At 36.0% G+C, this 23571-nt stretch overlaps 1 protein-coding gene across 10 annotated transcripts in view; it reads right to left on the bottom strand.

Moving 5' to 3' along the window:
* Positions 1 to 23571, bottom strand: part of RPS6KA3 (ribosomal protein S6 kinase A3) — a 117366-nt gene that overhangs the window by 78760 nt on the left and 15035 nt on the right. For 6 of the 10 annotated variants that reach the window (XM_027096170.1, XM_027096163.1, XM_027096165.1 and 3 more), the window contains exon 2: positions 8848 to 8904. In XM_027096170.1, the coding sequence (XP_026951971.1) occupies positions 8848 to 8904 (57 nt within the window). Of the gene's footprint in view, positions 1 to 8010; positions 8115 to 8847; positions 8905 to 14685; positions 14723 to 15711; positions 15786 to 23571 lie in introns of those variants that run through there. The other 4 variants (XM_027096166.1, XM_027096171.1, XM_027096167.1 and 1 more) reach the window with 3 other exon arrangements.

Raw genomic sequence — 23571 nt, 5'->3', positions numbered from 1 at the left:
CAAAGGACCAAATTAAGAGAAAGTCAGTTCACAGTTTTGTCTGAGGCCAGGCCTACTGTCAGCCAGAAAATTACTGGATACCACCCTAGTTCCTAAGAGGAACTAGGTGAATAGTCTGAGAGAGCAAGATCAGCATCTGGGAGGAAGAGGACAGGAAAATTAACACTTACTGGGCTCTTCCTTTGTGCTAGGTACTTATTTATCTCCTTTAATTCTCAAGCCTCAGAAGAACCTTTGCCTGCTACTGTAAGAACCATTAAGAGAATTATTTCCCCACTAAGCAAGAAACTGCTTTAATGATTCTTGGATGATTATGGAGACCTAAACAGCCCAGACTCCCTATTTCCTCTGCATGGATCATCAGAGCATGGAGTCCTCTGGCCAGCTGAGAAAGGATAGAAAATTCTGGAGTCCAGGAAGGTATCTTGGCTTAAGGGGCTATACAGCACCCTACCTTCTGCTATGAAGGCAGTCTCTCTCCCAGCCCTACTGGAATAACGGATAAAAATAATCAAGTCTCTCCAGCAGGGAAGGGAGAAAACAAAATACACTGGCTGGAGCAAGTTAACTGGTGAGAAATTCAACTAATTGTGCATAAATATGAATTAACACGCAACCATTCCTGGGGAGGGAGATGGTGGAAGGTGATGACTACCTGTTATATTCTGGTATGGATCAATTTAATTAGATAAATTTCGTATACTTCATGAGTGGAAGAAGTAAAAATTTTACTTCAGGTGCATAAAGACAAGAAAGGATTGAGCCTTCAGAAAGCCAGAAGAAAGGAAAACAGCATTAAATTCTAGAAGATGAAAGAAAAGTAGATCTAGGGTATAGGAAGGAGGCAGATCGGAGGGCAAAGAACAAAGGGAAGAGAGGAAAACATGAGGTGTGAAGCAGGGAGAAAAATCCAGACAGAATGAAATGGCTCTACCACAAATAGAAACCAGGAGACATGCTCAAGAGAAATCACAGGGGCAGCTCCATATGTCAAGAAGGTCTGAGTGAAGATTAAAGGGTCAAGTAATGATGCAAGGCTTGTATAACAAAAAAGTAGCAGTACCCAGTGTTCTCGATACCCTTTCAGCTCTGTTCATTGTTCCCTCTGGTATTTATATGATAGCTAATAACCTTATACTATTTTCTCCTGACTCAACAATTTCAGATATCACCTTTAGACATCCTATTACAGCTGACGTGACACTCATATCACACATTTTGGTTAAATCAATATTGAGTCTTTACAAATATTATGACTATGTAAACACTGTTCACTGCTTGAAGTAATATACTCTAGTTACATTTCTTGTATGCAACGTTTCTATTTTTGTTAAATTTATAGTTGCTTTGTTTTAAAACTTGCTTTCTTTTCTTTGCACCTATCTCAAATTCTTCTCACTTTGCCTCTCAAGTGGATTTTCAATACTCAAACCTACTGGACAATTCATAACTTCTTTTTTTCCCCTGAAGACAGCCCTCCTGGAAACATCTGTCTGCTTCAATCTGGACTGAGTACTCTCTAAGCCTACTGAATGAACTAGTCTTCTGAAGCATCCTTTATTCATCATAACGGGAAGGAACTTTCTTCACTGTGCTTGTACATGTTGGGTCTTTGCTGCCTGAATCTCATGTCTTTCCTTTAGTTAATAACCTTCTACTGTTGGCAGAAGAAGGTATTCTTCTTCCAAAGAATAGGTAGGTACATGTCTGAAAATACCTTCATTGAAAATCATTTTCACTAAGCATTTCAAAGGCACTGCTCCTTGACTTTTAACTTTCAATGTTGAAATATCGTATATTATTCTTATACCCAGGCCTTTATTTTATAAATTTCTTTATTTTTCATTTTTGGCTGCGTTGGGTTTTTGTTGCTGTGCTTGGGCTCTCTAGTTGCGGTGAGTGGGGGCTACTCTTTGTTGCAGTGCACGGGCTTCTCACTGCGGTGGCTTCTCTTGATGCGGAGCATAGGCTCTAGGCACGTGGGCTTCAGTAGTTGTGGTACAAGGGCTCAGTAGTTGCAGCGCGTGGGCTCTAGAGCGCAGGCTCGGTAGTTGGGGCGCACGGGCTTAGTTGCTCCGTGGCATATGGTATCTTCCCGGACCAGGGATCAAACCTGTGTGCCCTGCATTGGCAGGCGGATTCTTAACCACTGCGCCACCAGGGAAGTCCCCCAGCCTTTCTATATGGTATGAAAAAAATTTCTAAAAGCTTGTCTTAGTCTGTTTGGGCTGCTATAACAGAATACCATAGACTGAGTTGCTTACAACAAACAGAAATTTATTTCTCACAATTCTATAGCCTGGGAAGTGCAAGTCCAAGTCGCCAGCAGATTCTGTGTCTGGCGAGGATCTGTTTCCTTGTTCGTAGATAGCCATCCTCTTGCTGTGTCTTCACAGGGCAGAAGGGGTGAGGGAGCTCTCTGGGGTCCATTTTATAAGGGCACTAATCCCATTTATGAGGGCTCTGCCCTTCTGACCCAACCACCTCCCAAAGGCCCCACTTTTAAACTTCATCACATTGGAGCTTGGGCTTCAACATACAAATTTTGAGGGAACACATCCAGCCCACAGCAAAACTTTTAGGATCTTCTCTTTATCCCTGGTGTTTTGATATTTCATAATAACGATCCTTCTTGAGTAGGGTGGTTCTTCTTCTTTTTATTTTATTTTATTTTTTTGGTCATTATTAACAGGCTTTCAGTAGGCTGTTTTAATCCGGAGACTCGTGGTCCTCATGTTGGGGGAAAAAATTTTTTTTTTTGGCATTTTAGTATTCTGCCTAATCTAAGAGCACGATTAGCACTGTACCATTAAGAAAGAGAAAGTGCTGCCAATTAAAATGTGTCACACCTTTGATTATAACAAACATTCTGATTTCAGAGATATTAAGATGTTGGGGGGGAAAACATGTATCTTATGGTATTTCTTTCCTAATTTCTTCCCCTCCATTTCCCCACTGTCTCTTTCTGGAATTCCTATTAGGTAAATGTTAAATTGCTTCTCTTTCTTTTTCTCTCCTACTTTCTATTTGTCCTGTTCTATTTTGGGGAAAGCTTCCTCCATTTTAGCTTCTAAATATTCTACTAAAATATAGAATATTACTATCACACTTTTAATTTCTAACAGTTTCTTCTTTTTCTGTTTTTAAAAAAATAGCATACTGGGCTTCCCTGGTGGCACAGAGGTTAAGAATCCGCCTGCCAATTCAGGGGATACGGGTTCGGGCCCTGGTCCGGGAAGATCCCATGTGCCGCGGAGCAACTAAGCCCGTGCGCCACAACTACTGAGCCTGCGCTCTAGAGCCCGCGAGTCACAACAGCTGAGCCCACGTGCCACAACTACTGAAGCCTGCATGCCTAGGGCCCGTGCTCCGCAACAAGAGAAGCCATCGCAATGAGAAGCCCGTGCACTGCAACAAGGAGTAGCCCCTGCTTGCCGCAACTAGAGAAAGCCTGCACGCATCAATGAAGACCCAATGCAGCCAAAAATAAATAAATAAATAAAAGTAGATTTAAAAAACAGCATTCTACTCTTGTTTTAGGAAATCAATTTCATCTCTTAGCACTCAAAGGATATTAATTTATTTTTTCTTTTTCCTTTTTCCTGCATTGTCCGTTTCCCCCAAGATCTTATTCTTTCATGTTGGAATCCTTTCTCAAGTGTCTGGTGATATTTGGCTTTTAACTCATTTTAAGAGTGATGCACTAAGAAGTGGACCAGATGTTCTGGAGCTTGTCAACTGGTAGGCTTTCTTGTAGGTTAAATGGTCAAGTAGCCAGCCTTTACACTGAAGATCTCCCAAATATCAGTATCTGAAGGTCTTTTATCAGGTATCATTCAGTTTCTTCAGGAAAGATGACTCCACTCTCCTGTCTGGAGGATATGGTCTTGGTTGGTGAAATGGGGAGGGGAAGGGGATCATAACACCATTGAGGAGTAGGCTTTCCCTTGATCTCCCTGTTTCCAGCCCAGTGTCTCACCCCACTTCCTACTATGCCTGGGGTTCCCCATGTATGGAGCCTCTCTGGTTCATTTTTCTCTATAAAATACTTCGTCTCTTCCAGGGGTAGGAGAGGGGTTAGAGTAAAGGCTTTTCATATCGACATTCAACCAATCTCTATTTTCAGCCTGGGCCATACCTCCACTTTCCACAATACTTAGTGACCTCATTCTTGAGCTCTTCTGGGGCTTTGGGGCCCTGAATAAGGCTTGCTTCTTGATGATATACTCCTCACCAGCACTTAGGTCCTATAACTTCATCTTGTTATGACTCTTTTATCTGCTTTTCATATTTATATATTGTGGTTCAAATAACAGAAGTGTTCTAATTACAAAGACCGTGTTTCCGTTTCTTATTGTCCTTGTTGTTTTGGGTGATAATTTCCCAGAGGACAAGAGGACAAAAACAGCTTTATTTTGCCATTTTAAAACTGCAAGTTTCCCTTATGTGTTTCTGTGTCTCTAACAAGTTAGCAGAGTTCTTGGCACCAAACAGACACTCATTAACTACTTCGTTAATGAATGATTAGATGTAGTCAGAGTACAGACTAAGCTGCTCTAACAAAAAGGCCCCAAAATGCAAAGTCTCGAGCAAGGTAAGTGCCTATTTTTCTCTCTTGGAGCAGTCCATAGGCACGAGGCTAGGTTAGAGTGAAGAGGTGTCGCTAGATCCTTAGGTCACTAAGGATCCAGGTTTCTTCTCTCTTGTTATTCTCTATCTGCCCTATAGTCTTGTTGAGGCCAAAACTGGCTAATCATCACACTCTGCATTCTAGCCCATAGAAAAGGGGTCAATCAACCTACAAGAAAGCCTACCAGTCGACGACCTCCATACATACAGTTAGCCTCTCACAGTTCCTATGGGCCAGGAATCTGGGCCAACAAACATGTGAGCTTGGAAGCAGATCCTTCTCCAGTCAAGGTACAGATGAGACTCTAGCCCTGGCAAACTCCTTGACTGTAGTCTGTGAGAGACTCTGAACCAAAGAAAGCCGTGCCCAGATTCCTGGCCCACAGAACCGGTGAGATAATAAATGTATGTTGTTTTAAGCTACTAAGCTTGGGGTAATTTGTTATGCATAAAATAACTACTGCGACATCTCAACTTTCATTATTTAAATGATCAGTAATTGACAAAAACTTTTAACTGTACATTAGAGGCAAATACAATTTCAAAGTATAAGGCTAATACATATTTGACCATCTTTTGGATTTAATACCATTAAAGAAATATTAGGTTTTCATCTTATACTCAATTCCTATAATGTGGAATGATCTCAACAACTTTACCCACGTAGTATCTTAGTCCTGCACCTTTTCAACCTACCTCTAGAATGCAGTTCACTTCCAGATGTAAATGTTGCTAATGCTGTGAGTACTCAGAGGGAAAGTATGAGCCACGTACGCAGAATACCACAATGGAAAATTATTTGATTTTAGACTTCAGAGAATAAAAAATTTAGAGGTTTTCCTTCCAAAGGAATTGTTGCAAAAATAAAAAAGGTGGCTGATGGCAAAAAAAATCAATATTAATACTTACTGATTGTTTTTACATTTGCTTAAATGCTAATAAACATATACTATAGACCAATGAAGTAAAATAACCCAAATGGTTTGGAAGATGCAGAAATCTAGACCAAATCTGAAGGCAGCCTTGGGCACTAGGCCCCATGATAGCCAAGACTTAATTCACATGTTCCTTTAATTAACAAGCACTGATGGAATACCTACTGGGTACTGGGAGCCAGATACGTGGATGTAAAAACAAGGAGTAAGTCAGACATGGTCACTGCCTCATGTAGCTCACAGTTTAGTAGGAAATACAGACAAGTAAATAAGCAATGGAATCTAGTGTGGTGTTGTCATGTAGCATACACATAGGCTGCTAGGGCAGCACAAAGGAAAAATACTCAATTCAAGGTGGAAATGAAAGTGGTAGCTGTGTCAGGAAGACACCTCAGTTGAAGTGATAGCAAAACTTGGACCTAAAGGATGACCAGGACTTCATTGGAGGGGAGTGGTAATGGAAAATAATTCTGGGAGAGGGACTATCACCTATGAAGGCTCAGGAGTAAAAGAGAACCGGAAACATACGACTGATTAGACTTTCAGTAGAGGGTAGAAGTGTGCAAAGGTTTTATTACGCAGGGTTTGTCACACTGCAGAGTTTGGACTTTATTTAAAGGAAGAAAAAAACTTATGAAGGGTTTTGAGAAGAAGAGTACAATGATCCCACTCTTTCATAACTGATGTTAAAAAGCACATAGAGGGCTTCCCTGGTGGCACAGTGGTTGAGAGTCTGCCTGCCGATGCAGGGGACACGGGTTCGTGCCCTGGTCTGGGAAGATCCCACATGCCACGGAGCAGCTGGGCCCGTGAGCCATGGCCGCTGAGCCTGCGCGTCAGGAGCCTGTGCTCCGCAACAGGAGAGGCCACAGCAGTGAGAGGCCCACGTACCGCAAAAAAAAAAAAAAAAAAAGCACATAGAAACATCTAATTTTTTTTACATACTAGCAATAACTAAATGGAAGACACAACAGAAAAGAATTCCCACTTACAATAGAACAAAAACTATAAAATGTCTATGAATTATCTTAATAAGAAATGTACAAAACCATATTAAGAAACCATAAAATTTTGATAAAGGATATAAAAGAATATCAGAATAAATGAATGTTCTTGGAAGTGAAGACCCAATATTTATTAAAATAATTTTCCTCATGTTAATTTATAAATTTAATGCTATTTGCATAAAAGTCTCAATAAAATTTTCAGGAGTGTTTGATAAACTGATTCTAAAGTTCATCTAGTAGATGTATAAGACTACAATTTTGAAAGGTAAAAAAGACAGGAAGGCTTGCCTTGCCACATATAAAAAACATATAATAAAAGTACAGTAATTGAAAAGGTACGTAAAGTCAAAACATTCAGGGATGTTGTGGGTTGAACTGTGTCCTCCAAAAAGGTATGTTCAAGTTCTAATCCCCGGTACCTGTGAATGTGATCTTACTTGAAAATAGGGTCTTTGCAGGTGTGATAAGGTTAAGATGAAGCCATACTGGAATAAGGTGGGCCCTAATCCAATGACTGGTGTCCTTATAAGAAGAGGGAAATTTGGACACAGACCCACAGGGAGAATGCCATGTGACAATGGAGGCAGAGATTGGAGTGATGTCTACAAGCCGAGGAATGCCAAGGACTGCCAGCAGACAACAGAAGCTGGAACAGGCAAGGAAGGATCCTCCCCCAGAACTTTCAGAGAGAACATGGATCTGTCGACACCTTGATTTCAAACTTCTAGTCTTACAAACTGAGAGAATAAATTTCTGTTATTTAAGCCACCCACTTGTGGTACTTCATTAGGGCAGTCCTAGGAAACTAATACTAGGGGTATATGGCTATTTTACATCTGGTAAAAGAGGGATCTCAAATGAGTGGGAATGAATGGGTTTTATTTATTCAGTAAGTAGAGATTAGGACAACCCATTTGGAAAGAAAAGTTATATTTCTGCATCGTAACAGGTACTAAAATTCCAAGTAGACCACAAATCTAAATGCAAAAAACAAAACCATAAAAGTGGTAGATGAAAATGTGAGAGGATATTTTTATAAACTTGATTCAAGGAAGGATTTTCTAACTAAAACATGAAACCCAGAAGCCAGAACTGACCATTTAAAAATGAAAACTTCTGTACACATACAGTGAAAGACAACATAATCACTGTTAAAAAAAAAGTAGGGGGAAAACATTTGCAAGATATATTATAGACATGGAGTTAACATCCAGAATATATACAGAGATCATATAGACCATAATGAGACAGTAAGTAACCCAAAAGAAAATTGGGCAAATACAAAAATACAAAGGCCAATAATGCATGGACACTTCACTAAAAATCAAATGAGATGCAAACTGAAAAGAGAAAGTATGATTTATTTAGTGTGGGTCAAATTAAAAATAATTTCTGATAATATCTAGTGTTGAATAGGGTATGGTCAAACAAACACTCACATATAGTGAAGTTTTTACAACTTTTTGGTTTGGAGGGCAATCTGGCAATGCTTATTGAGATTTAAATGTTCATATCCTTTGTTCCAGCACATCCTTTTCTAAGACTATGTCCTACTGAAACACAAGTTCACAAAAATAAATGGGGGAAAATTACATTAAGTACAGGACATGCACAAAACAGAATACTATGAAACCATTTAAAATAAGGCAGATCTACATGTATTGGCATAAAAAGATGTTCAAGACATATTAAGTGAAAAAAGCAAGTGGCAGAGTATATATATTTTGTAAATATCAATAATAATTGTCTTATATACAGAAGAAAATGATGATAATAACTGAGCTGCTAACAATGGTTTTCTTGCAAGAGGAGACAATTTATTAATTCATTTATTTAATATTTAATGAGTGTCTATTACGTGCCAGGCACTGGTCTAGGTGCTGGGGATTCAGGACTGAACCAAAAACACAAGATGAGGAAATGGTGAGCAATCATTTTCAACATTAAGTATCTCCAAAAAATAATGACCTTTATACTTATTTCACTAATAAATCTATGGTTAGTTTGCTTTTTTTTTAAGTTTTTTTTTTTAAATGAAAAACCTTCAACAATGTAAAGTAGTTTGTCTTGTCCTTCTCTTAAAATCAGTCTCATCAAACAGTTTTTAAAAATGTCACTGGCACATTCAAGAATGTATTTTGGTAAAATTAATGTGAAAGCATCAACAAGTTTCTAACACTGTAAAATCATTACTTTGTTCAGTTTAAAAATAAGAATACTTAAATTTTATGGTATCTGATTTATCTGTATCCCTTATGATACAATATTTTACTTACAGTTTGTGGATTAATCTCCTCCTCTCCCATAGGTTCATCCATAATTTGCTGTCCATTCTGTGAAAAGTATAGCAAGTAGAAAGTTACCAAAACAGATCTCACATCAGTTTAAGTCAAATGAAGACAGGTAAAACAAAACCGTATAGGAATATTTTCACCCCTAAAGGGTTCTAATGAAGTACAGAACCACCATTTAAGTATGCAGTTGCCAATTTGCAACAGGTTGTGCTTCAAAAGTTAATGTGTAAATTGATTATTTAAAACTATAAAAATATTTTTTCCATGGAAATGATATAATAAATGATGGTTACCTTTCCAGGTAAGCTCTTGAGTTTACTAGTTAAATGCACTACAGTGGTCTTATTTAAACCTCACCAAACATTGTTTACAATACATTCTGTGTCAAAACACATTCTAAATTCCAACTCCATTGAAAATCAGGGCAAATGATTAATTATTTGGGGGAAAATTAAGCTAGGTCTCTACATCAAAGAGATTCCAGATGGATTAAACGTTTAAATGTCAAAAAGTAAAATTATACAAGTATTAGAAGAAAATATAGGTGAGTGCTACTTATGAGGTAAGGAGGCAGAAATCATAAAGGAAAGAAAAATGACATTTGAATCCATAAAAGTTTAAAACGTCTTCTGCCGGACAGTAAAAAGATAAAGACAAATTGATTACAAAAAAATAAAAGCAACATATGACAAAGGGTTGGTATCCTCAATACATAAAGAACTTCATTTTACAAACCTGTAAGAAAAAACAATGAACCTCAACAGAAATGAGCAATAAGGGAAAAAAAGAGTTCAGCCTTAATACTAATCAAAGAAATGCATTTAACCAAAAGATACCTTTGCCTTTCAAATTGCTAACGATTTACAGAAAAAATAATACCCAGTGCTAATACGGATATGGGGAAAAGAGCACTCTGGATATACTGCTGGAGAAAGTGTAAATCAGCACAACCCTTCAAGAAGGCAATCTAAGTCTGTATTTAAAAAACAAAAAGAGACACATAAAACTTTGAAATGTCCCATCATTTCAACTTTAAAAAAAAAAAAAGACAAGTGTGCAAAGATATACATATAAGAATGCTCACCATAACTTTTTCCAAAAAGAACTCCAAATTGTAAACCTAAATTCCTAACAATAGAGAACTAGTTAAATATATCATGGTACATCCATATAATGGAATACTATGCAGTCACTAAAAATGATGATAAAGATGTAAATTTATTGACATGGAAAGACAGTCACATGTAATAAGTGAAAAAAGCAGTTTACAAAACAATATGAATTGTAATGATCCCATTTTAAATAAATATATACATGTTTTAATGTATATATTTGTATGGGAAAAACTCTGGAAGGATATACACCAAAATGTTAACAGTGGCTATCTCTGAGTGGTAGAATTTTAGACAATTTAAATTGTTTGTTTTGCTTATTTGGATTTTCTAATGTGTCTACAATGTCTATGATGAATATGTATTATTTGTGTAATTAAAAACAAAACAAAACCAAAAGTCAGGTATACGTAATGTCTTCTCTAGTTCCCTCACTGGGAAAAGGAGTAAATGCCCCTGACCACTTGTTAATTCAACAAATGTACAAGGATCTAAGCTAACCATCTTTGGAGAATTATCAACTGGGAAATAAAAGGTAGCCCACCCATTACCCCACATCGCACATGAGACAGCTGCTCTGAACTTGAACTCCTCTCTCTACTCTCCCTATCTCTATTTATTCACCCAACCATTCATCCATCCATTTCATTTCATTCATGCTATGTTCTAGGCACCAAGCTGGAGATGAAAGGTTAATGAAACATGCCCCTATCCTAAAGATCCATCTTACAGGACCTCACAGGTCTACTGACCCTTAAAAAGGGTAACTTTCATTTTCAAACACTCAGAGTATGTTCCTAGGTTAGGGAATGCCCACACAATATTACAAAGCACAGAAATGGTGCCAAAATGCAGAAAAGGGGGAGGCAGGTATAAAATCTTTACTTTCCAAAGACACTTTCAGAGGCTATGTATTGCCCACTTCTTTGGTAAGGACTCAAATAACTCCAGGATACATCCTCTTAAAAGCCACAACCATTTATTCAACTGAACACTGATGATTTTTATCCAAACATTCCAGACAAACCTTAAACTAGCTCTTAAGAACATTGGTTTTGGAGTCAGACACCTAGATTCAAATTTCTGCTCTTACACTAATTATGAAGCCTTGAACAAGTTATTTAAACTATCTAAGCTCTACTTTCTTCATATGGAAAGTGGAGATTGAAAAGTCTTCAGAGAGTTGTGAAGACTAAATGAGATAATGACATAAGACCTGTCACATAGTAAACAATCAAAGTTAGCTATTTTAATTATAGCCAAAATTCAATCACTCCCTCTGTGGCCCACCAATCTGCTACTTCTCCTGCATTTGCTCTTAGTAAATGGTATCATCATTAATCTAGTAGCCCAAAGTAGATTTTCTCATTAATTATACACAGTGTTCTCTTCCAACTGACACAGATCTACTCAATGGCTCCCCATTATTTGGCTTTTAGAACCCTTGGTTTAACTTGAGCTACATTTATATTTTCCATGGGAATATAATTTGAGAATCATCTGCTCCTTGTAATTTTCAATGCAAAGTAACAATCACAGCTTATAACTTACTTTTTGGTGTGGTAGAAACAGCACTAAAATCAGAATTGGTAGACCAGGGGTAGAGTCCTAGGTCTGCCACTTAAAAGCTTTATGATTTGGGGCAATTCAGACTTTCTCCTAACCTATTACTTGATCTGTTCAAAATGGGGATACCTGCCCTGTCTACTCAAAGGGTTGTTGTTAAGCTCAAAACTGAGATAACTCATAAGAAAATACATTATAAACTGTAAGAAGCTGTACCAACGCAAATTACTATTATTAAGGTAAGGTAGCTTCATGAGGATAAAATAATACTGCATAAAGACCTTTTGATCTTAGAAACAGAAAAAGTTTAGAATTGGTAAGGGATCTTGAAAGTTTTCTGTTCCAAATATACAAATATACTCATATCATATGCTTAAGTTCTTTCTATCCCATTCTCACCTATATTTGAACACTATCAGGACAAGAAAGAAGTATCTCACCAGGCAGCTTACTATACTAACTCAGAAAAAGCACTGGCTGCTCGATAATGCTCTTCTTCATACAGTAACTTTCCTCAAATGCAAATTTCCTTTAAGAGGATTACTAATACATGATGACTAACTTGCCTGTACTCTATCTACAAAGTCACAGAAGTAAATCTACAGCTATGACTATAAACTACCCCAAGTCTGTTCTTTCCTAGATAACTCGAGGTCCTTCAAACACTCCTTTTAGGAGATGAGACCACTTTCTTCTCTGAGCATGCATCCAATTCATCTGAAAGGGTAGTAAAGAGAATTGTGTGCAATTAACATTGCAACCTTGATATGACCAATGCAGAGTAAAGTAAAGGGCATATCACCTCCCTTGCCCTACATAATAAACTTATATTAATGCAGTTCACATATGCATTATTTTTGGAAGGTCCACGACACATTGCTCGGTCATATTATTTTTTTCCCTGTTTTCTGTCTGTTACTTCCTTGTTTTCTTCACTTACACTGCAACTAAGCCTTCTATCCTCTATTCCGTACTTAGTCTCATGAATAAAGCCTTACTTTAAATTTTTGATTCATCTTTTTCCAGTTCTGATTCATTGCTACAACCTCTACAGATTAGATTCCAAATCTGCCAATCAGCTACTTCACTATTTTCAGCTTCATGTAATCCATAAATTGTACAACGTATTTTCTTTTCCGAACTTTTCACCCAGCTAATTAATAGCGATATACTAACAAAACAATCTAAGAAAAAAATTAAGTGAAACATCTAAAGGTATTTTATGCTCTACTTTTTGCAAAAACAACTACTTCCTTTCTGAGTTTACCAAAGATTTAAAATTTTGAACAATTTAATTTTTAAAGCAGGAAAATATAAAAGCTAATGTTATCCTACATACCAGTGAAGCTTTACCAAAACCGACCCAAAAAAGCACCTTTATTTCAACAAACCTTTTGTATCACTTTGCCAAAACAAGGATTCAAATGCTATCTAATAGAAATGAGTATAAAGTTACCTATGCAGCTAAGAATTTTCACTTTTGAAAAAGGACTCTCGACTTCACTAGAGATTAGGTTACATGGACCACCAGTCTGACTCAATATTGTAATACTTATAGTTCCAAAAGTTCAAGGAATAATACCAATTAAACAAGAAAATTTATTTCTCTAATTTTAAGAAACAAATAGAAAAAAACATGTGGTCTGAATCTGGCTAGTACCAGGTTTAAACCCCAGTTCTGTCACTTACTACTGTAGTTACCTGACCTTGGGTAAGTTACTTAACATTTTGAGCCTCAGTTTCTTCATTTGTAAGATGCATATAATATCTACTTCACAGGGATGCTGTAATTAAAAGGACCCACCAAGGGACAGTAGATGCTCAGTAAATGCTACCTCCTGTCCCCTCTTTGGCCTCAATTGACTGTGTAACATTTACATTTCTACAGTTAGCTTCCAAAGTGTAATGCAATAAAGAAGTACAAGAGAGTGTTGAGATACCTGTTTCACCACTTACTACAGCCAATTTCCTGTCAAGCAGGGTAGAAGAGATCATTCATATGTGTGATATATTTTTATACAATGTGGCTATAGAGTACAAATGCAAAAGAATAGTTTAAACGTGAGGCAAATGTATTTATCCTCTCTCATCCCACCATAATGCCTTCCAGCCAAAAAATCGCAGATCTTGGCAGACTGTACATATGCAAATATTATGTGAAATACTAGAAAAGGTTAGGAAATGCTAATCAAGCTTTACTCTGGTAGTCTGAAATGTGTAGAAGTCAAAAATTAGAATAACGTACAATATGGGCCTTATCAGAACAAATCAGAAAAAGGAGACTGTTAGCTTGAGTTTCAGCAGGTATTGTTTTCAACATTAACTTCTAATGTTGTGGTATAAAATTATCACTTAAGATAATTTTCCTGCTCTTAAGGCAATAAACAATTCAAGTCAGTAATTCTGAACGAACGTTTCAGGACTTCTAGAATATCCCAAAGTATTTTAAGGAAAATTTTGACGTGTTAAAAATAAGAGTATTTTTCTAATTAAAAAAAATTTATTTTAAGCAACCCTATTAAACAGATTGTTTTGCTGTAATGGCATGTTACAACCACACACATTTCCAGGCCGTTTGGCTGTTTGATACCTCTGAAAAAATGCACTGAGTCCAGCAGGAGATCATCTTGTATAAGTACACTAGGACTAAAAAAATGATCTGTGATTCAAAAATGCTACCTTGAACTTAGTAGGACATATCATCTACTGACATCCTACTACCTGGAAATGAAATGTATATATGAACACTGGGAGAAAAGAATTCCTCACAGAAAACAGCCTGAAGTAACAGGAAGGGAGGAGGAAAAGAATGGGGCCAGAGCCCTAGTGTACTAATTTGGAGACCCAGGTTGTAGATATGAGCAAGAATCATGCCTTTTTTTTTTTTCTTTACTGTCCTCAAGTTTCCACAAGTGTATCTGCCTTCCGAACTCCCTGATATCAGCAGTGGTTTTCCTGTCCAAAGCGTATGCCATAGGACTTCCGTGAAGGTGCTGAGGATGAGGCATGAGAAACCTCTCTAAAACTTCAGTTAAGATACCATCAAATTGTTCAGAATCCAAAGAATCTTCTATGCAATCACATTGAAACAATAAGAAACAAGCATTTTATATTCTTAATAAGGAATGTATATAATCCTTACCAATGTGACAGGATTAAGAATCAGCTCCTCATTTATCCTAAGGAAATATCAGAGATGTGCATAAAGACTTATGTACAGTGATATTCATCATACTCATTATACTGAAAAATAGAAAACAATCTAAATGACCAACAGGGGACTGGTTAAATAAATCATAATACATCTATTCATATGTAGGAATACTATGCAATGGTTAAAATCAGGGCCTCAAAGAAAAATTAATGATGCAAAAATATGATTGCAATATATTAAGTTAAAAAGGATACAAAACTAAATAGTATGACCCCAATTTTGCATACCCCCCTCCCAACATGTGTGCATGTAACTGGCAAAACATATATAAAATCTCATCAGTAGTTACCTGGGTCATAGGATTTTCTTCTTTGTACTGTATTTTCAAAATTATATGCATTTATTATATATTTTTTTATAAAGAGAAAAACAATCAATGTAACTAGAAAAATCCATTTATTTCTAGTTAAGGTGCCCTTACATGTGCTTTGCTATTCCTCTAGCAACTAAAGGTCTGCTAGTACTCAAGACTATTCTATTTTCTAGACTAGGGTAGGAATGACCACTGGTTATATTTACATTATTAAGTTTTAGAGGAAACTTTCAGAAGCTTTTTTTTTTTCCTCTCTGATGGTTTCCTGTGGTTGTGGCCTCAGAAAATAGATACGGTTTTAGGCCTGAATCCATCTCATTTTTTTGGAGTGTACCCCTAAGGGGAATTCTGCTTATGAAACAAGAGTATGTTGAGATAAGAATAAAGAAACGAAAACACGGTAGCCAAAATTAAATCTGCATTGTGAATAGCAAGTATTGGAACTGACACTGCAGAAAACAGAATCCATGCCAAGGAGGACAAACTTGAGTAAATGAAAAAAAAATGAAAGAAAAGATTAAAAAACGATGGAGGACAGACGTAGAAATAATCTATGAATAACAGATGCTCCTAAAGAAAAAACCCCAGCAGTTTAATCAATCAAAAGTATAAGAAAACTTTCCAGTTCCGGAAAAAAATACCTGAGACTGGAGACTGAGAAGGTTCAACAGAGATCATCAACACCAAGACATGTCCTGGCAAATGTTTTTAAATTTCAAGGATAAAGATATAATCCTACAAGCATACAAGCAGAAAAAAATAGGTTATTTTCAAAGAAACTAAAATCAGATTGACCTCAGATTTCTCCTCTGCAACAATAAAATGCCAGAAGACAATGAAGTAATGACTTACAGAGAGTTAAAAGGGAAAAGTTATGATCTAAGAATTTTATACCTTGTTCTACTTGTTCATATACAAAGATCACAGGAAATTCTTCTTAGTTCTGCAGTCTTATAAAATTTCACCATCCTGGTAGTACCTTTTTCATAAACTGTTCAAAGGTATGTCTTAGACCATTGAAAGAGAAACAAAATAAGAACTCAAGAATACTGAGGTAGGAAAGAATTGGTGAAGTATATTGATACCAACTTAATATCTAGAAATAACTGAATAAAATAATTAACCCCAATAAAGGAGAAAGGGTCAATAATGAAGAATAAATAACTGATATAAGTATATAAACAATATAAACCTTTAGAAAGTTAAAGGTAAGATTTGTAACCTCAGGATAAATTAATGTGGACTCAAATTAAAAGAGGTAGTGGAAGAAGGGAGAAACTAAGATTCTAAATTCTCTGTCTTTCCTAAAAAGATATTTTAAAACCACTACTTTTAGTAACTACCAAATAAATATAAATTTTGGCATGCTTTGAAAAAGCATACAACAACCGAGAATTATACTTATTCATTGCAGTCCAAATCAGTGGAGAATATAATAACTGGCAAAGACTGTGAACAGTACTTTATGCAGGCATCACATTCAACCCTAAGCACGGAGGTAGGTATAATTACCCCTATTTTACAGATGAGGAAACCAAGGCTCAGCAAAGTTAATTTGTGAATGGCAGAAGCAAGGTTCAAAGCCAAGTCCTTCTAGCTCCATAATTCTTTCTTCAATATTTCATAACCTCTTCAAACAAACAAATCCATAAGGCAGAAGAAAAAAAACAAACCATAAGGAAAAGAATAAAAAACTTAAAATAGGATGACAGAAATAATTCCAAAAGTAATAATGTAAGAAATGTAAAGTATCTAATTAAAGCAAAGTGTCTTACTGGATATTGGATGCTATTACAGAATTATTGATGTTTTTATGAGTGATGATGGTATGTTTGATGTTTATAAAAGTCTTTATCATTTAAGAAATATAAACGTAAATATTTATGTCTGAATTGATGTACCTAGGAGTAGCTTCAAAATAATCCACTGGAGCCAGGGAGGGGAAGAGAGAAAGTAGTGTGTATGATGGGGAGTACAGATGAAACAAGACTGGCCATGAGATAATCTTTGAGGCTGGGCTATGGAAATATGGTGGTTCATTATACTATTCTCTCTACTCTGGTATGTGTTTGAAATGCTTGATAATAAAAATTTTAATAGTCTTAGGTTATATTTTTAAGAAGCTTAAAAAATCCACACCAGTATTTACCGCTTTAAAGAGAAAGCCAAGCAAAAACAGATAAGCATAGAAAAGCATAAAGAAAAAGAAGAAAGCAAGTGTATGTATTATTAAGGCCAAAAATAAAATGTGAAGCAAAAACCTTAAGCTGATTAAATAAAAAGGTGATTTGATTTGGACTAAAAATATAATTAGTACTTAATACATACAGTAATAATAATTGTTATCATTTACTGAGCAATTACTGCACACCAGGCAAGTACATCCTTGATGCTTCTAAGAACTCTGTGAGGCATTATCACTAATTTACAAATGAGGACATTAAGCTAAGATGGGTATGTCAATCTTTTAAAGCGCTGTATCCTCAGCCCCTAGCAAAATGCCTGGCTGGCATACAGTAAGTGCTCAATAAATATTTGTTGAATAAATGAAAAAGTCTAATATCCTGCCTAAAGCAAATAAGTAGAGCTTAAATTCAAACCTAACTCTGATTCTAAAACCCCTACTCTTAATCACATTTAAATCTTTTCATAATATTTCATAGTAAGAGTGAAGATGTTTATTTCCTTCTGTGTATGTTTCTGTTTGTCAGATTTTCTATAATCAGCCTGTGTAACTTTTTTCAGACGAGTCATTAAAAAAAATAAATGCAAAATAGTACTGAACACTTAATCACCGACTAACCTAACCACAAAACACAAAAGGAGATGTTCTGGGGACTATAACATGAAATAAATGGACACAAGTGGAAGGGGAAATTTTAGCACACTAACATCAACTAGCATAATGAATAAAACAGGACAAAGCATTTGATGTAACTTACATTAGAATAGGTAGATATTGAATTTTATAATGTAAAAAGAATATGGGTTCAAGTTATCTATGAAAAGTTATAAAAGACTGACCATGTTCTAGGCCATGAAGTAAGTCCAAAATTCTTAAAAGCAGGAACTCTACAGATATTTTCTGATTATGACAAAAAACTGAATAAGGAAATAAAGCACTCATTCAGAAATCAATATTATTCTAAATAACTACTGGCTCAAGGAAATAAATAATAACAGCTATCATTTATGCAATGCTTATTTTGTTCAAAGTACAGTGTTGGCTATGTTGCATATATTCTCTCATTTAATCCCAATTAATCATTAATCAACTATGAGGGATGTTATTATATAGAGAAGAAAAAACTTAGGTTGAGAATTAGTAACTTGTCCAAGATCACAGGGGTATTAAGTTTGCGGATAAGACAACTGAACCCAAGTCTGAATCCAAAGCTCACACTACTACACAGAAATGATGTCATATTACTGTTAGAATTCAAGTATAGGCATCTAGCTGTGCTCATTTTTCTCTATTTATAAAATAAAATTTTGTAATAAAAAGTGGAGAAAACTACAACTCTTAACACATGTTCTGAAAATGTCCGTTTGCTAAATACACTACACTAAGAAGGTAATGGTTCGTTTTTCTAACGTATCATTGATCCGACGTAATATTTAAAATTGCATAATCTCCTAAAAGAGACTCCTTTGAATATATTCATATTCTCGAGAGGGCAATTAAAAAGGAAGAAACCATAAAATCAGATAAAGTAGGGAATATAAGGTAAACATGATTGTCACTAAATTTATTTCTAAAAAGTCACTGTTTTCTGGTACTTATCTGCAATCCATAAGAGTTCAATGGAATCTTAGCCAGCATGGATTTGAATCCACCACTAACTGTGGGCAAGCCCTTAAAGCCTCTCTGATTTGTGATTTCTTCATGCATAAAATATGTGGATATCTAAGGGCTTTTCCAGCTTGAAAATGTTATAATCCTGTGACTTTAAGGATTAAAAGTATTTAAAATTTTGTGGGGTTTTTACACCTGAGGAAATTACTAATTCTGTATTTAAAGCTGTTTTGTACGTTATTGCTAACTGTAATTCCTTCTTTCTTTTCTGCATCTAAAATACAGTTTTATCTATATCCTTCATTGGTACCTTTGTATCCAAGTGTAAACAAGGATAATACCAAAGAATGGATTGTAACAAATGCTGTCACCTGAAAGAGAAGTACTAACAAAGAGAAAATAAATGAAACATTGTTTTTCTGTGCAGATTAAGGAACCTAAAGCAATTTTATAATTTCCACAATCCAATCTTACCAGTCTTATTTTACTAGTAAAGTGTCAACTTATTTTTTAAGCTACTCTGTGTACGCCCACTGCTATTTATGCCTTCCTAACACCTTCAAACTCCACCTCTTAGTACCACATGGAGTTGGCAGTGTTTCCCAAACCTGTGTGATGATCAGAATCACCTAAGATTCCTGTTAATAATACACTACCTGGCCTTACCTCAAACTGAAACTGAATCAGAAGTTCCAGAAGCCCCGTGGCTCGGTATTTCATTTTTTAAACAGGCACCTTAGATGACTCCTGTGATTAGGTTAAGTCTGGGAAATCACAGTGTAGAGAAAAGATCATGGGCTTTGGAGCCTGACATACCAAGTTTCAGAACCTGGCTTTGTCCTTTATTATAGGTGTGACTTTGGGCAAGCTACTTAACATGAGTCTCAGTTTTCTAATCTACAAGATTTGAATACCAGTTATGCCGGAGGTTGTACTAAAGTTTAGTACGCTTAGCCATGCTGGGTGCCCAGTAAGTGTTAGCTTCTCTTTCCTCCTGCTCATCTTGCCAGAGGAATTGACAAATGCAAATACTTGAGGGTATTCTGGTGAGTCCCTTACCCTAATGGGTCCACTTCCATTTCTAGGGCTAAAAGTCTGAGTACTAGATAATTCATTAATGCATTACTTGGTTTGGCTAATTTAAGTCTTAGGAAAAAGTCTAATAATTTCTTCTGGTTTCCAGAGGCTTAGTGAAGTCCTTTTACCTAAAACAGATACACCATGATGCCGAGCCGAGCTTCAAAGCCCAAGCTTTATTTGTTATGTGACTGTGGCAAAATTACCTGAACCTGTTTCCTCATCGGCAAAACAAGTGGTGCTTAAATGTTTGATGAACTGAACCCAACATGTGTTACTGATAACATAACTGTTAACTAAAAGTCACTTTAATTAAACTTACACACAGTCTTACAAACATTCTTATGAACAAAACGACAGCAATGATAGCTTGCCAGTAAGTGAAACAAGACAGAATAGGACTTGCTCAAATACACAAAAAAGAGCTTAACAGCCAAGCAATATCAACTGTACCTTAACACAAAGTGTATTAGACAAGTTTGGAACTGAACTTACTTAGGAAAAAACAATCCAAACTACTCACTCATTAAATATATATACATATATATATATTTAAAAGTACCATAGGTATAAACACAACCAGGCAGCAAGGTTTATTTTTGGAAAAATGAGAAATATAGTTTATAATTACAGCTCCATAATGAATTCTAGCTGTATATGTATTAAGCATAAACACTATTAATAAGAGGACTCTACTAAAAATTGTTAGTATTAACTGTCCAGATAAGCTACAAAATAAAAGAAACCTAAAGAAATAAGAAAAAAACTAAAAATCTGGGAACATTCATTCAAGACAGAGGAAAAATTTTTAAAAAAATAAACAAGAAAATAACAAACCTCAAATCCTACTGAAAGTAATTTAAAGAACCATAGCTTTTCTCTCAACTTATTTATTCTTTAATACAACTATTTTCTTTCATTTAGTTCCTGCCCTTTGCTTATGTTTATTTCCAGACATTTAATATTTTTACTGCTATTTTGAATGAGCTCTTTTTTCCCATTATCATTTCTAACAAGGAAAACTATTTATTAATTTTTAAATATATATTCTGTTTAATACCACCTTATTAGACCATCATTAGTTTTCACAAAGCTTTTTAGTGGTCTCCATAGATTACCTAAGAAGATGATTATATCATCTATGAATAGTTATCTTTTATCCTTCTTTTGAATACCTTTTGATTTTCTTGTCTAACTTCATTAGCAAACTCTTGTAGAATGTGAAACAGAGGTGAAAACAGCAGGCACAATTTTAATGAGATTGCCCATAATATGTCTCCATCAAGCATGATGCTGGCTACTGGTCTGAGACTATTTTTTAATAATGTTAAGGACACACCCTCTTATTCCTATTTTACTGTTTTTTTTTTGCGGTACGCGGGCCTCTCACTGTTGTGGCCTCTCCCACTGCGGAGCACAGGCTCCGGACACGCAGGCTCAGCGGCCATGGCTCAGGGGCCCAGCCGCTCCGCGGCATGTGGGATCTTCCCGGACCGGGGCACGAACCCATGTCCCCTGCATCGGCAGGCAGACTCTCAACCACCGCGCCACCAGAGAAGCCCTATTTTACTGTTTTTAATTGAGAATAGACACTGAATTTTATCTAATGCTTTCTCAACTTTTTTCCTAACTTTTAAATTAGAAATGATTATATATTCACAGGAAATTGCAAAAATAATAGAGAGGTCCCATATACCTTTAACCCAGTGGTTACATCTTACACAACTTCCTGTCAAGACCAGGAAAATTATACTGGTACAATGCCCAGACCTTACTCAGATATCACTGGTTTTACAGGTTCTCGCGTGTGTGTGCGTGTGCGTGCTCATTATTACACACTTTATCACATGTATAGGCACCTGTGTCTACCACCAGAGTAAAGATACCAGTTCTTCGCCATCAGGATCCTGCATGTTGCCCCTTTACATCCACCTCTCTCCCACCCTTCTTCCTAACCCTGGCAACCACTAATCTAGTCTCCAATTTTGTCATTTCAAGAATGTTATATAAATGGAATCATATGGTATGTAACTTTTTTCCACTCAGCACGAATTCCCTGAAGATTCGTCCAAGTTGTTGTATCAATAATTCATTCCTTTTAGTTTAGTAGTATTCCAGTATTCCATGGTGTGAACATACCACAGCTTGTTTAACTATTCACCCATTGAAGGACATTTGGCGTCTAACTTTTGGATATTACAAATAAAGCTGCTATGAACATTTGTGAACAGACTTCTATGTGGACATACATTTTCATTTCTCTGGGATAAATGCCCAGGAGTGCAACTGCTGGGTTATATAATAAGTGTATGTTTAGTTTTTAAAGAGATGACCAAACTATTTTCCAGAAAGGCTGTATAATTTCACTTTCCCATCAGCAATGTATGAAAGATCCAGTTTGTCCATATCCTCACCAACACTAGGTACTGTCACTATTTTTCATTTTGGGTATCCTAAAAGGTATGTAGAGATATATCTTTGCGGTTTTAATTTTCATTTCTCTGATAGCTAACCATGTTGACGTCTTCTCATATGCTTATGTGCTATCCATATATCCCCTTTGATGAAATGTCTGTTTATCTCTTTTGTCCAATTTCTAACTGGACTATTTGCCTTTGTTACTGTTAAGTTTTGAGAGTTCTTTATATATATTCTAGATACAAGTCCTGTCTCAGATACAGGTGTGCAAATACTTTCACTCAATCTGTGGCTTGTCTTTTCATCCCCTTAACAGGATCTTTTTCACAGAGTGAACATTTTGAATTTTGATCAAGTCCAATTTATTATTTTTTTCTTTTATGGATTGTGCTTTTGGTGTCTGGTCTATGAACCCTTCACTTAGCCCACAGGCCCAAAGATTTTCTCTTATATCTAAGTTCTAAATGTTTTAGAGTTTCCACGATCCATTTTGGATTAATTTTTGTATAAGGTGTGAGGTTTAGGTTGAGGTTCACTGTTTTACCTATGGGTGTGTAATTGCTCCAAGCACCACTGTTGAAAATGCTATCTATTTTTCCTTCATTGAATTGCATTTGCATCTTTGAAAAAAATCAGTTGGCCGTACTTGTTTGGGTCTATTTCTGGGCTCTCCATTCTGTTCCACTGATCTATGTATTTATCCCTTCACCAATACCACAGGATTTTGATTACTGAAACTATTTAATAAGTCTAAAAGTTGGGTAAAGTGATTCCTCCCACTTTATTTTTATCCTGTTTTGGATATTTTAGTTCCTCTACCGTTGCATATAACTTTTAGAATACGGTTGTGTTAAACCTATAGAAGAATTTGGGGAGAACTGGCATCTTCACTATGTTGTGTCTTCTAATGTATGAACATGGTAGACCTCTCCATTTATTTAGACCTTTGATTTCATTTAACATTTTTTAGATTTCAGCACACAAGCCCTATACATGTTTTGTTAGATTTATACCTGAGAAATTTTTTAAGCAATTACAAATGGAACTATGTTTTTCCTTTTGGTTTCCACACATTCATTGCTAGTATATAGAAACACTATTTTTGTATGCTGATCTTGTATCTTACAACTTTGCTGAACTCACTTATCAGTTCTAGATTTACGTAGATTCCTTGGGATTTCCATTGGAGACCTCATGTCACTTGCAAATA

Source organism: Aethalodelphis obliquidens, unplaced genomic scaffold, assembly GCF_003676395.1.
Source record: "Aethalodelphis obliquidens isolate GAN/ISIS:26980383/991018 unplaced genomic scaffold, ASM367639v1 scaffold99, whole genome shotgun sequence".
Taxonomy (NCBI): Eukaryota; Metazoa; Chordata; class Mammalia; order Artiodactyla; family Delphinidae; genus Aethalodelphis; species Aethalodelphis obliquidens.
Note: the sequence above shows the minus strand (reverse complement) of the source record. Positions and strands in the feature narration are given on the sequence as shown.